The sequence below is a fragment of the Xylaria bambusicola genome, assembly GCF_022495145.1.
Source record: "Xylaria bambusicola strain CBS 139988 unplaced genomic scaffold F5B22scaffold_55, whole genome shotgun sequence".
NCBI classification, from domain to species: Eukaryota; Fungi; Ascomycota; class Sordariomycetes; order Xylariales; family Xylariaceae; genus Xylaria; species Xylaria bambusicola.
This window is the reverse complement of record NW_025953608.1, coordinates 119,787-134,470: the sequence shown is the minus strand read 5'-3', so window position 1 is coordinate 134,470 and position 14,684 is coordinate 119,787. Positions and strand designations below refer to the sequence as shown.

General features: G+C 39.0%; 4 protein-coding genes across 4 annotated transcripts; 3 read left to right on the top strand and 1 right to left on the bottom strand.

The window, feature by feature from the left end:
• The first annotated feature begins 1,205 nt into the window (after positions 1-1,205).
• On the top strand, positions 1,206-2,801 carry F5B22DRAFT_442486 (galactosyl transferase GMA12/MNN10 family-domain-containing protein). The gene is made up of 3 exons (XM_047971874.1): positions 1,206-1,664; positions 1,719-2,146; positions 2,202-2,801. The coding sequence occupies exons 1-3, from the start codon at positions 1,385-1,387 to the stop codon at positions 2,421-2,423; spliced, it is 930 nt and encodes a 309-aa protein (XP_047826835.1). The 5' UTR covers positions 1,206-1,384; the 3' UTR covers positions 2,424-2,801.
• Positions 2,802-3,541: 740 nt separating this feature from the next.
• On the top strand, positions 3,542-5,807 carry F5B22DRAFT_623113 (pyridoxal phosphate-dependent transferase). Its single transcript, XM_047976020.1, has 3 exons — positions 3,542-3,997; positions 4,102-4,707; positions 4,772-5,807. Exons 1-3 carry the CDS (start codon positions 3,888-3,890, stop codon positions 5,763-5,765), a joined length of 1,710 nt encoding a protein of 569 aa, XP_047826834.1. The 5' UTR covers positions 3,542-3,887; the 3' UTR covers positions 5,766-5,807.
• Positions 5,808-6,755: 948 nt separating this feature from the next.
• F5B22DRAFT_442438 (mitochondrial branched-chain alpha-ketoacid dehydrogenase kinase-domain-containing protein) lies at positions 6,756-8,860 on the bottom strand. Its single transcript, XM_047971873.1, has 4 exons — positions 8,437-8,860; positions 8,187-8,335; positions 7,134-8,122; positions 6,756-7,068 (listed from the first exon to the last, which is right to left on the bottom strand). Exons 1-4 carry the CDS (start codon positions 8,549-8,551, stop codon positions 7,005-7,007), a joined length of 1,317 nt encoding a protein of 438 aa, XP_047826833.1. The 5' UTR covers positions 8,552-8,860; the 3' UTR covers positions 6,756-7,004.
• A 309-nt stretch (positions 8,861-9,169) lies between these two features.
• On the top strand, positions 9,170-10,037 carry F5B22DRAFT_650556 (uncharacterized protein; the record flags this gene model as incomplete). Its single annotated transcript, XM_047979331.1, has 2 exons — positions 9,170-9,483; positions 10,028-10,037. The coding sequence occupies 2 exons, from the start codon at positions 9,170-9,172 to the stop codon at positions 10,035-10,037; spliced, it is 324 nt and encodes a 107-aa protein (XP_047826832.1).
• Positions 10,038-14,684: the final 4,647 nt, after the last annotated feature.

The window sequence follows — 14,684 nt, the reverse complement described above, 5'->3', positions numbered from 1 at the left end:
TGAACGAGGGCGTTGTCTTAGGAATACAGGAAGCGCTATCTCTCCCTCTCCAGGGAGTTATGCAGTTTATCTCGTGACCAAAGATCGCCCATATCTATCTAAAGTGCCAGGCCAACTTAGTTACACTTTCAAACCCAACCACTTTGATTATTCATGTATTTGAATTGTTGCTAATGGTAGCATAAATGCAAGAATTAGATGTCAACACAAGTTTCTACTATGCATCGTCTCGACCACACTGGCAGAATGCTGGCTGGGACTGAATAATTTAATTTCCAATCTGTAACCAACTATTAGACACTTATGGCCTTTTGAGAAAGCTCTTCGAATTATAAGATAGGGACATTAGATATAGAGAAGCAACGGTAGTACCTAAGTTGTCACCTAGTTATCCTTATCGTTACTGGTTATTGGCAGTTTTTAGTAACTGCCATTTTCTGCACTCAAAGAATCATAAAGAAACAAGTTACCCAGGTTTATTTTATCATAGACATGTTGTTACCGAAGCTGTTGGCGCGTAGCAAGATTGTCAGAGGTAGGGGCACTGCCACGAGCCAAGCTCTCGTGAAATGTTACCTACTTGGACTGCCGAACAAAGACGGCTACCTGCGTCACTTGAGATGATCCCCAAAGTCCATAACCCCGTGTATTACATATTAGAGAACACTGTAGATCTCCGTAAAGGCATATCAATCTGGGCTATTCACAGCGCTAATCTACTTGCGGTAAATTTGACAGGGATATAGTGCAGTTAACGACTGACAAGGGGCGCCCCCGGTCCGTCTATCAATGCCTAATCAAGATACGGCCCTTCAATTTCCTGAAATCTAGACTTCTCTAGATTAGGTACCTGCCATTCGGTAGATATCAACAGCTAAGTCGCTTGAACCAGTGCAGCAATACGTGTACAAACATCTCTTCCAACTATCATTACCTGTCTTTGTGTCGAGAAACATACGACCATCTACACGTATATCCCATCCATTATTTCTATTACTACGATCTAGCTCATCTGTAGCGTGCATTCGTTCGACAGCGCTCCTTACCACTTACACGATTCTGGTCCCCCTCTACACATCACTATTCTCGCAGTTCTCCGACGACAATCCCGAAATTGGCACTTCACCTACGCTGATCGCTCTCGGCCTTGTCTTACCCGCTTATGGGGATATATATTTACCTACTCGACAAATAGAGCCGCGTACACGACGAGCGATATTCTTCACTTCGGTGCTTGCGTGGAAGTCCCCTGGGGCTAGGAACGTGCTATATTGCGACGGGTTTCCAGTATCGCAGCAACGCGCATCTTGATTCGATCGGTGGCCCCTTTTGATCCGAGCATTCTTCCCCCCCCTACGACGGGGTAACGAGCCGTAAGGGCACAATGCACCTCGCGTACCCGCCACGGAAAGACTCCCATCCCGCACCCTATCGAAGATCGCGTTTCCCAGTAATACGAAGAAGTCAACTGAAGACGATAGTGTTGTTTGCATTAGCCATTCTCGGCTTGATATGGCTATTTTCTAGTCCCAAACCTTCGGGGCCCCGTCGCATAACAGGCAAGCCGCCAGTGGTCGTGGTCACCGTTTTTGACGACAAGTATGACAATACCGCATACTCGCAACACATCAAAGACAATCGGATACAGTACGCCGAGAAACATGGTAAACTAGCTCCTTCCTGTACCTAAACAAGTCAGCCTTGTTAACATGTTTTAGGATATGGCACATTCATTGCTAGAGCCAGCGACTACGACCTGGCGGGAGCACCCGATTCTTGGTCGAAAGTCGTGGCCATGAGGCATGCTATCACCAAATTCCCCGACTGCAAATATGTGTGGTACCTCGATCAGCATGCGCTCATTATGAGCCCCAACTCTAGAGTAGAAGAACATGTCATGGGCGCCCAGAGGCTCGAAGAAATGATGTTGAGGGACCATCCAGTGGTGCCGCCAGAGAGCATCATTAAAACGTTTTCGCACCTCAAAGCTAGCGATGTCGACCTAGCCATCACGCAGGACAAAGATGGACTCGCGACAACCAGCGTGGTCCTCAGGAATGGCGAATGGGCCAAATTTTTTCTCGACACTTGGTTCGATCCCATGTATCGAAGTTACAACTTTCAGAAAGCAGAAACGCATGCCTTGGTACGTCCCGTGACTATTTCCCTTCCACTGTGCAGCTATACTGACCAATTTGAAGGAACACATCGTTCAGTGGCATCCCACCATCCTTTCGAAGCTCGCGATTGTCCCACAACGGGCCATCAATGCATATTCGACGGTGGAACACGGCGCCCAATACAGAGACGGGGATATTGCCGTCGTATTCGCCGAGTGCTCTGGCACAGGAGCCACGAGCTGCGCCAACGAGGCTGAAAAATACTCGCAGCACTGGCGGGCATCTTTTGGTGCGGGCCATTAGCGCAAGCAACTTGCAAGCGAGGCGCCAAGCCGCCACGGTCCTTAATATCTAATGATATCTGTTTGTGTCATCATGAAGCGAAGGGAAAAAGTCGAGCAAGGGAATTGCTATGTTGATGAGGTTGGCGTTTTATGGATATTACTGCATACCCGCACCTGCCGGTTTCATGGCTGCGTCACATAGATAGGAGCTGAAGCATTTACACTGGTGTTTTTGTGTAGTTACCTGTTAGTATTATGTCCTTGTTTACAGGCATGTCATCTGTTTCTGGGGCTGGAGATATAGACAATTCGTCGAATCTGATTTCAGTGGCCCAATTGACTGTCATTTGTTAATTCTATTTACATGCAAGCAAGGAATGATCTTAGTAGGTCTACTACGTAGGTAGGTATTTAAAGAATCTCTTCAATACACGCCAACATAGTAGAGCACCCGCTGTTTAGAAGTCGTACTTCAACAGCGGAGACCTTGGTACTTTAATGATAACGTAGAGTTTAGTTTAAATGCGGCTACTTTGAGCGAGCCATATAACGTCAAATAATTAAACATTTGGTATGCTGAAAGCGTATCAAGTGCCACGTGTCTGCACGTGGTTCTCTAGGTAGACATACGCAAGTGCATAGGGGTGTATAATCATCACGGCTTGAATAAGCGAGAGGCAAAAAAGCTCTCGCATCCGTCTACCGATACCTGGTTATATCCAACGGGGTTCGACCAGTGAGCTTCAAGGGGTTTGTCATCGGGCGCCTCTTCCGATCAGATAAGAAGAAAGAGAAGCTCGCATTCGCATGCTTGGCGCTCCTTAGCTGGGCGAGCCGGGGTGCCATCGTGAGCAAGGATATGGAGCCACGCCGACGATCCTTGCAGTGGCTTAATGTACATCAAGCGACCTCGCTTTGCATGTGACGATACTGTGACGGCGCCGCCAACGATAGTACCTACTACTTATATACTGACAGTGGGTGATAGTGGGCTACAGTGCTGAGTATAGGCGCTACGGCGCCATGCCGAGCATGCCCCGGCGGCCCCCAGTCCACTGCTGCGGGGGCCCCTGTGAGCCGCGGGTCAAAGCAGGGAAAGCTTCCGTTCTCTTTCCTTGGTCTCGGTCATCTGCGACCCAATCGGTAGGTACACCATTTCTTAGGTAGTACCGTAGGTAGATAGATACTTAGTCAGTTGTTGCGAGTGCCTTTTCTTTCTTCGTCCTGACTTTTGAATACGAGGTGTTTAAAACACTTTTGCAATACAAAACGGCAAGTGGTTCCACCGACATCAGACCAGATGGATTGATTCAACTTTACTTGTTCTTCCCACCTGCGATTGACCGATAGATACCCATATTCCACCTAGTTGTATGGAAGCCGAGGCCCAAATTCATGACTTGGTATAATTAGCTGAACAACCAACACCTCCCACACACCACTCGTCGTACGTCAAGTCACGCAGACACGCAGACACGCCGAGATGCCCGGCTCGTCGCGGATGCCCGTCAGCTTGCGGGAGAGCTTAGAGAAGGTCAAGCGTGCGCGCCCGACGAATACACTGCAGTCCCTACAATTTATCAATCTCGATTTGTGAGTGTACCTGTCTAGTGTCTAACCATACGTCTAAGCTTGGAGAGTGCAAGAAACGATATTCTCGTGGCGAAAGGATGGCCGCTAATGCTACGGTGTCACAGGTTTCGTAACATCGTTTTCTTTTTCTTCGTCCTCCGCATAATCCGCCGCACCTTCTGGAAGCTCAAGGGCCGGGGTATAATTGGTACTATCGTCGAGCTATACACCGATGCCCGTCGCATATTATACGGCTACTTCCTCCGCGCCCCGGGCGTCCGGACCCAGGTGCGCAAGCAGATCAACGACTCGCTGGCAAAGGTTCAGGCCAAGATGATCCCCACGACAGGGTCACGGTACTTAGCATTGCCGAAAGAAGGGTGGGCAGATGAGGCGCTACACAAGGAGCTCGAGACGCTCGCCAACATGGATCACACGAGGTGGGAGGACGGATTCGTGTCTGGCGCCGTTTACCATGGCGAAGAAGACTTGCTGAAGCTACAGACTGAGGCGTATGGCAAATTCACCGTAGCAAACCCCATACATCCAGATGTCTTCCCCGGCGTCCGCAAAATGGAAGCTGAAGTCGTTGCCATGGTCCTCTCCATGTTCCATGCGCCACCCACAGGCGCCGGCGTGTCCACAAGCGGTGGTACCGAGAGCATCCTCATGGCCTGCTATAGCGCACGACAGAAAGCCTATGTTGAGCGAGGCGTAACAGAACCAGAGATGTATGTTATTCATACATTACCCCCTTTTTTGTCAACACGGCAATTATACTAATACGTGGTCTAGGATCCTACCAGAAACCGCACACACAGCATTCCGTAAGGCAGGCGATTACTTCAAGATCAAGGTCCACCTGGTGCCATGCCCGGCACCTACACATCAAGTAGACGTCCACCGTGTATCACGGCTCATCAACTCCAACACAATCTTACTCGTAGGGTCAGCGCCTAACTTCCCCCATGGTATCATGGACGATATCTCAGCCTTATCCAAGCTAGCCCTCAAGCGCCGTCTACCTTTACACGTAGACTGCTGTCTGGGATCTTTCCTCGTTCCCTTCCTCGAAAAAGCCGGCTTTGAAACCGAGCCGTTCGACTTCCGCCTCAAGGGCGTGACATCTATCTCATGCGACACGCACAAATACGGCTTCGCACCCAAGGGTAACTCAACCGTGCTATACCGCACGCAGGAGCTGCGCACATACCAGTACTTCGTCTCGCCCGACTGGTCCGGCGGCGTCTACGCATCCGTAGGCATCGCCGGCTCTCGCCCCGGCGCCCTGATCGCAGGGTGCTGGGCAAGCATGATGAAAGTCGGGGAGACGGGATACGTAGACGCCTGCGTCAAGATCGTCGGGTGCGCGAAGAAGATCGCAGAGCACGTCGCGCAATCCCCGTCACTAGCCGCAGAGCTCGACCTCGTCGGCCGACCCCTCGTCTCCGTCGTCGCCTTCACCGCGCGCAACCTCAACATCTACGACATCGCCGACGGCATGTCCACCAAGGGCTGGCATCTCAACGCCCTGCAGAACCCGCCCGCGATGCACATCGCCGTCACCATGCCCATCACCAAAGTCTGGGAGCGCCTCGTCGCGGACCTCGAGACCGTCATCGAGGCCGAGCGCGAGAAAGAGCGCGTCCGCGCCGTCGAGGGTAAAGGCCCCAGGGGCAAAGCCACGGGCGACACGGCGGCGCTGTACGGCGTGGCGGGATCCCTGCCGAATAAGGCCGTTGTCGTCGATCTGGCGACGGGTTTCTTAGATCTCATGTATAAGGCATAAATAACTCCTGCATTTGATATTTTTGCCGTGTACTTTGTTCTTTTGGTGGTGGTGGTGGTGGTGGTGGTGGTGGAAAAGCCAGGCTGTGGAAATGAAATGTACGAGTTAGCGGTGGAGATATCCATACATACATACCTACCTACACATATACATACATGCATAGCGTAAGGAGTGAGTGGTGTCGCATGTATACCTATTGTAAATTGACAATTCCAATATAAACTACCTATATACCTAATCCATTGCAACCATCTTCGCACTCCTCGGTTAAGCCGAGTTAATACTTAGGCAGTGTATACTTTATCATAGAAACAATTCCTGCGATACTCGGCTAGGACCCACGATCGAATAGGTATTCCTGTACTGTACCTAGGTAGTATGTTGGGTCAAAGTACGCACAACACACACAATACTCAGAATGGGCCACGGAAACGATATGATCCCATAAATTCGGTATTCCACATATTCATCTCATTCACTACCTAGGTAGGTAGGTAAGGTAACTATCTAGGCGCTACAACGGGAATACGATAACGCTTTCTCTCGTTCCTTCTTTCGTTTCAATTCAGTTCAAATCTCCACCGTGAAAAAAAAAAAAAAAAGCTTCACCTTTCCCTTCCGAACACCTCGTTTCGTGACCCCTTTTGCGCTTCCTTGCCCTATCTCCCTCATCCAGTAATACATAATATTTTCCTCCTTTTCTTTCCTTTCTGCGCCGGGGAGGAAATTGCTAGCTAGCATTTGCGCTATTCCTCCTTCCAAACCCAACCCCCCCAAAAAGGATGACAAAAGGGGGCCGATGCCCAAACCAAAAGGGAGGATATATGTGTTGGTATAGGCCTAGTCTTTCTTCATAAGACATTTTAGAAGAGGATATTTCAGTGTCCCTGATCGATCCTCTTTTACTCCCGCTGATATTTGTACCCCTTCTTTTCCTCTCCCTCGCTCCTGTGGCGCAGCGAGATATATACTGCGGAGTATCATCAATGTGATATTGTGCGAAATGTGTGTGTGTGTGTGTGTATCCTTTTAACCAATGTTTGAATTTTACAAATATCAGAGCTCTCCGCCGGTATTATCCCATATAAATCTGCTGCTCTGTTCCTGCGACATCATAGATTCGGCGTCGCCGACTTGCTTGCGTTCCGATACCTCGAACGGCTTGAGCCGTTTCTGCATCATCCTCAAGGGTATAGCCAATCCTCGAGATGATGATTCGTCTCTCCTGGCTGCTAATTGCTACTGCAATGGCTCCGATGAACTTGATAGGCGATTTAAGTGAAGGTAAACATCGGTTCCGTATCTAATGAGAAAAAAAGGTTAGAGCTCTTGTTTTAGATAGGGAAATGCTTGAATAATCAAACTCACCCTTCCATGCTAATAAGTTTCAAATCACCACCGAAATATCGAGCATAAAGTCTGGATATAGGCAAGCCATACCCGAACCCGGCCATGGGAGCTTTGAAATCACTCTTGTCGAAATCTGGATCAAGACTCGGTGTCCGATCGACAGTGGTATACATGTATGTCCAAACCAATGGTATAGCACTCCGTGGAATACCACCACCCTCGTCAGAAATTTTGATCGTAATGTCTTCTCGACCTTCCGCAACTATGACCTTTGTGACCGGAAATTCTTGTTTATCTTGTCCATGTGTCTCGACCACGGCTCTTAACGAATTCTTCAATGTCTCGAACAACATATGTGATAAATGCCCCGGCACATACATAAAGTTCAAGTCAGGGTTGCATACTAACTGTATTTTCGGGGCTTCAAAAAGCCCATAGTGGTCCTCGCAAACGAAACGGGCATTCTCAATGGCCTCTTGAGCTAGGTCACGCACGTTGGTCTTGGTGCAAATGATACCAACATAAGTAGGATCTCGATGGTGGCTCTGGTCGGTCAGCGCAATATGCTGTCCAATAAGCATACGTATTCCGATGCGCGACATATAGAAGCGATCCAGAAACGACTGAATATTATTGTCGATCTGCATTCTTTGTCGCTTGCGTTTATACTCTAGTATACCCTGCGCCATAGTTGTGACTACACCGTCGTGCCGCCTCTTGATTTTATGTAAGCACTGAGCGAAGTTGCGATTGTAGGCCTGGAGTTCAGGAGGCCAGTCGCCCGTATCATCGACCATAGCGAAATACCGCCTCGCTCCTTGATGCTTCTTGTTGCCATTCAGCCCATTGTGACCTATGGGTGCAGAAGCATATTGGCCTTCGCGAATACTGGGGTTTGGTATCGCTTCGGACAGCATTGATCCTTTGCCATTCTGAAACTTGCCAGGATTCAAAAGTCGCTCTCGTACGTCTCGCTCAAGTTTGGGGCGCGGTAAGCCGGTAATCTCCTGCCAACGCGCGCGAGTCAGTGCGAGCCATAGGCAATTATCTCGGGGTAGCTAATCCACGGACCTCGAATGACTGCGCATACCATTCTTGGACCTTCTTGACCGACGGCATCTCGTTAAGCCCATCGGGCAGGCTTGTAAGCTCTTCTACTCGGTGCGCGAGGCGAATGGGCAGCTCTTCGGCAAGGAATTGGGAGGCGCGGAACAAGGTCCCTGTTCATGACAAAAGAGACGCTTAGTTAGACCGGATTTCACAATATACGTTGACATGCTAGGGAAATCAAGAAAACAATCAATCGAGAACTTAATCATACCGACTGATGGCCTCTCGCCGAATTGTACCATTTGCCTTAAGCTAACCCCAGTGGCCGGGAAGTTAGCATAATGGCGGATGGTGTCCATCAGCCTTTCGGAGGCCTTCCACGACATGATGGGCAAGGTAGTAGCAGTACAGCTGGTTATTGAAACGAATTGGCCGTCCCGAGCCGGTGCTTGCGGCGGATATTAACAACTCCCACAAATAATTCTACAGGCCATGGACGTGGAATGGAGGACGCGGCTGGTGGCGGTGATAGTGCTGGCGTTGCTGGCCAACCACCCACGGAAGCGGAACCCCGCGGTCGAGACGATGACGCCCGAGGTATTGAAACAATGGAGCTTCTGTGGATAAGATAAGCTATAGCAGCTAGGTATTGGTACAAGGAACAAGGGCGAACAACACGGGGCAAGTGAAGCAAAAAAGAACAACAAGAAAACAACCAAAGAAGAGGAAATTGCCAATGGACAATGGGATTCACGTGAGCATTGGAAAGAAGGAGTTGAAAGCGTTCAAGCGCATACTGGAGTAGGTAGGTATGTATGAACCGAGTATGACTACGACTATGACTCGAGATCGTGTGACGGGGGCTAGAGCGAGCTAGCGGACGGGTGGACGCCTGCTCACTCTGCGCTTTGCCCGCCTGGTGCGGTACCCCGACTTTTACTCGGCTGGGCTGGAGTCTAGTGGTGCAGTTCTTGTGCAGTTCTGGTGCAGCACCCTCTTCCACGATGAGTTTGGATCGGAAAGTTAATCCAGGTGTGTGGGATTGGCTCTCTGTCGTGTCGCTGGTGCCAGCAACGGTTGGTTTGGCCTGCCTTGGTTTTGTTCATGATGGTCCTGGATACTGTGCAGTCTACACCGGCGCAGCAGGAGCTTCCGCCGGGATGTTCAAGGCCATGCCGAATGCGTGCCATCATAGCCGAGGACTATTTCGAATGGGTGACGACGCCACTGGACCACCGGAAGGATTTGGAGCTCGAAAGCTTGAAAGCTTGGAGCCTCCGGACTACACGAGGCCGTTCAATTCACTAGCCACAGCTCGGTAGGTACCTACCTACTCTCGCTAGGTACTCTGCTACCCGTTGGGACTCCACTTTCGTCGCCAATCTTCTGACTTCCAGTAGAAGCGTTGGGGTCTTTGATTTGCAAATAACCAGTCGATTTGCAAAAATCCAGGGGTACTTCCAAATAGGTACAATCCCCACCAAAATAAAAGTAGTTCCTGTTTTATACACATATACGCTACATTTATACTTCTTACCTAAATGCTAAGAATATTACCACCCCTGTTGAAACTATTAAGGTAGCTAATTCTTTAAGTTCGTATCTCTTAAAGTAAACAACTTTATATATATTTTATTAACAATTCTACTTTTATATAAATTAAATAATTCTTTTTTTTATTAAACTAATTTAAAGCTATTAAATATACCTAACCTTTTATTAAAAGAAATACCCTTAAATTGCTTTAAAGATATCTATACCAATAGCTTTATAAATAGTAAACTAAGTATAATTAACTTTAACGGATAGCTTAAAAATAGTTAAAGCAAGGGTTTAATTAATAGTTAACGTATATAAATTAGATTAGTTTAAGATTATTAAGGCTATAGTAAAAGCTTTTAAAGCCCCCTATTATTATATATATCGTTAATATTAAGGTAACCATTTGTGTTAAAAAAATGGCGGTAATAATAAAGTGTTAAATAAAGCTTTAAAGATAGCTTTATATTCCATATTATAACAATTAATCTTTTAAAGTATATATATAAGTTTCTATTAATTATAATATATAATTAATGAACTATTAAAAATTAATATTAAAAAAGGTTAAAAACTTTATTAAATTTAACATTATTAAGTTTATTATTATTTTGCTTATAATTGTAAATTATTTTATAAAATAAAAGTAAGGCTTTAATTATTATAAAAAAGGTTAATTAATAATTATAATAACTTAAAAGTATAGTTTAAAGCCTTTTATATTTATTATAAAGATAATAGTATTATAATTAATTTTTTATATAATATAAATAAAACTAACTTTTAAATTAATATTATTAAAGGTATTACTATTTAAACCTATTATAAAATTAAAGATTTAAGGCTTATAAATTTAAAAATATAAATTCCTATTACTATTATTAAATATATATCTATAAGTAATATTATAATTGGGGGTTTAGGGTATAGCTATATTGATGCTATAGATAAAGATTTTAAGCTAAGGAAAAAAGGAAGGAAGGATAAAACTAAAATATAAACGTACGTAGAAATATATGCGTATTAATAGCTATTATAGGTTACGTAACCTTATTAATATATATTTTATATATTTTTACGGTATCCCTTTATAATGCGTATAATATTTTAATATAATATATATTTAATACGTTCGTTATACTTCCCCTTATTAAAATTAAAATATAGGCGTAAAATAGGTTAAGGAATTATTTATAGCATTTAGTTTTAATTATACTACTATTTTATATAGTAATATTATTGTTAAAATAATTAATAGTAAATTTATTAATTGCTATAGCTTTTATCCATTTATTTAACTGTTTAAACGGTTTTAATACGTTAAGCTATTTTTTATAGAACTTTTATATTTTAATTAATAAATTTTTAAAATTCTTTACCGGGTATTAAATATTATTAAGGTTATAACCTTTTTAAACAACTTAATATTATAATGTCTTATTATACCCTATTATTTATAACTTAAACAACTATTTAATTTCCTATTCCGATTCTCCTTTAATATCTTTAAGTTTTAATAGCAATTAGGTTTATTAAAGTAATAAGTTTTCGTTCGCTTTATATAATTAATCTATATAAAAAAGGTTAATTATTTTTATTAACTTTAAAAGGTTTAATATATAGCTATATCCCCTCTTTTTAAATATTTTAAAGGGTTCGATCTATTGGAAATCCAATTGAGTAGTTGGTCTATTAATTATAAAGCCTTTCTTTTTTAAAAAAACCTTATCTTCTATATAAAAGTTTATTAGGCGTTACTTCTTATTTACCTATATTTTTTACCTTTTTTATATAGCTTTTACTATTTTATAAATTACCTTTTATACCTTATAGGTTTATTATACTAATTGTTAGGCCAGCTTTTTAGGTGTTATCTTTTTAACAATATTTAATAAAAGTAGTAATAAAGGGTTCCTTACATTAATTCCCATTAAGACCTTTAATAATACTATATTAATAGCTAAATACTAAAAAGTATTATATATAAAATCTAATATAGGTAAATAAAAGCTTTAATTATCCTAATACTTATTAATATAAAAGTATAACTATTAATTTAACTTTTAATTTATAAACTTTATAGCCCCTTATATTTAAAGGTAAAGGGTACTCCTATATTAATATTTAATATAGGTTAATTTATTAATCTTCGCTAAAAAGTATAAAATAAAGGGTCCTACATTATTTAAAATCTATACCTTTAGGAAACCTAAGAAATAATAAATATACTTATAATATCGGTATATTATATCTTCCGTTATATCGTTTTTTTTTATTAAATATTATAATTAATAAATAGTTAAACTTATTAATAAATGCCTATATATAATTATAACTATACTTATTTAAAGGTATATCCTTCCTATTAATTATAATATAGCGTTAAATAGCTATAGGGATTAATAATAAATATAATAGTCTAAGCGTTTTATTTTAAAGGATCTTATTCCGCTAATAATTATAATAATTATAAATGTATATTTAAATATTTCGTTTTAATAAAGGTTAATAGTAATCCTATTTAATTATTTTAATATATTTATTTTACTTAAGGTAAGCAGCAATTATTAAATAATAAACTTCTTTAATTAAAGCTATTTAAAAATAAACCTTTAAATTAAAGGTTTATTTTAAAATAATTAATTAATAGTCTTTATATCTTAGACCTTATTTTTTATTTTTTTATTAAATTAAATTTATTAAATCGGAGCTATGTAGTATTATTGCCTTTTTTTCCATAACAGCCACTAGCCCTCCTAAAGCTTTAAGTAAAATTAAGGCTATATTATATTCTTTAACTTTATAAGCTTTAATAATTAATAGATTAATTATTTTATAGGATAACATATTTACTATTACATTTTTTAATTAAATTAATATTAAAAGGTAATATTAAAATTAAATAAAAAGTTTACCTATTTTACTTATTTTATAAAAAGGACTCTTTTAATAATAAAATATAATAAAGCTTAATAATTAATTATTATAAAAAACTTTATACCTAATAGCTTTAAATAATTATATTTTATAATTTAAATTATAACTAATAGTTCTTTATCCTATATAGGATAAATTTATTTAATTAATAATATAATCTTTAAAAAGTACCTTATAAACTTTTATATACTATCTTTTTATTATTATTAAATAGCTTTATTAATAACATTTTGGAAGGCGTTAGTTTTAATTCTAATAGGCTAGCTAAATTAAAAGAAAGCTAACATTAATACTTTATAAGCTAGCTTCTTCATTAATTCGAAAGCTCTTTATTATTTTTCGCCTATTTTAAATAATACGCCCTTTTTAAATAAACAGTTTAAAGGTTTAGCTATATTATTAATATAATATATAAATATCCAAATAAAGTTATATAGCTTTAAAAATAAATAAATAACTTAAATATTAATTAAATCTTTGAAATTTTAATTAATAATAGTATTTATCTTCTTAAGGTCTATTTAAATACCTTATTTAGCCTTTAGGATTATACCTAAATAATTTATAAAGGTTATATTAAAGCGGGATTTTTTTATATCTTCCTAAAGCCCAGCATTATAAAAGCAATATATTACCTTTTTATATTATTCTTAATACTCTCTTTTATTATTTATAAATATTAAAATATTATTAATATAAGCATTAATAAAAAGGTTAAATAGTTTATATAGCTAAAAATTAATAAAGTTTTATTATTAAACGGGCTTAATCTTTAATCCAAAAGGTAAAACTAACTATTAAAATACTCTTTATTGGGTCCGGAATACTATTAAATATTAAAATTCTAAAGCTATCCTTAATTTATAAAAAGCTTTAATAATATTAAACTTAGCATAACGTTTAACCCTTTAACTATTATATATAATACTATTTAAATCTAGCATTAAAACAATATAATCTTTTAAATATTTATTTTTTCATTAATAATCTATATAAAACTATTTTTTAATTAAATTTGGTTTAAAAATAAAAAGGATAAGGAAAGCATTTGCTTTTATATAAGGTTTAATAAAGCTATAAATTAACAGTTTATCTATTATTTCTTTCTTTAATAGCAGGTATTAAATTAAAATTTAATATTAAGGGAAGCTATTTAAAGGGTTATTAATAATAATCTTAAGAACTATATTATATCCTAGTTATAATAGGAATAACTTATTAACTTTTACTTTTAAAAAAAATCCTTTTAAATAGGTTAGCTCCTTAAGAATTAAATAACAGATTAGCTTAATATATTTAAGGTCTTCATTTTATAAAAAAGGAATATACTTACTATTAAAGGTTTTTTAAATCTTTTTTAATACTATTATAACTACTTTTAAGACCGCTTTAATAAATTTAATAAATATTAACTTATTTAGGAATACCCTTTTCTTCTATTATTTCTATTTAAGGTTTAATTTAATTTTCTTAATAAATTGTTAAATAATCCTTTTATTTTAAAATTGCTTTATCTTTAAGCTTTCCGGTTAAATGTTTTTTTAAAAACATATAGCTGGTTGCTTTAGGATAGTATATTTCTTTTCCAAAGCGGTATCCCTCCGGTTAGCATCTTATTGGATAGCGGGGTTGACTTATCGATCGTTAGGAAACTTCTACATAATCTCAATCGTAGGTAAAAATAGGGTAAAAGGGAATAAATCTTTTAACCAATATAATATCTAACAGGTATAATCTAAAATAACTTTATTTTTAATTAATTATTTTAAACTAATTATAATATTATATTTAATATTAATAACCTAAAAGGTTTAATCCTTAAACCTTTATTTATTTATTTTTAAAATAATAGTAAAGTATTAATTAATTATACTAATAAGTTATTTTTAATAATTATTTAATTGTTATAATTATTTTAAGGTAATTAACCTAATCTTTAATTAATAATTAATATAATAAGCTAATTTATAATTAATTATTAAATATACTTAAGCTTTAATATTATATAATATAATAGCTTTTATTTTAAGATTATTTATTTAT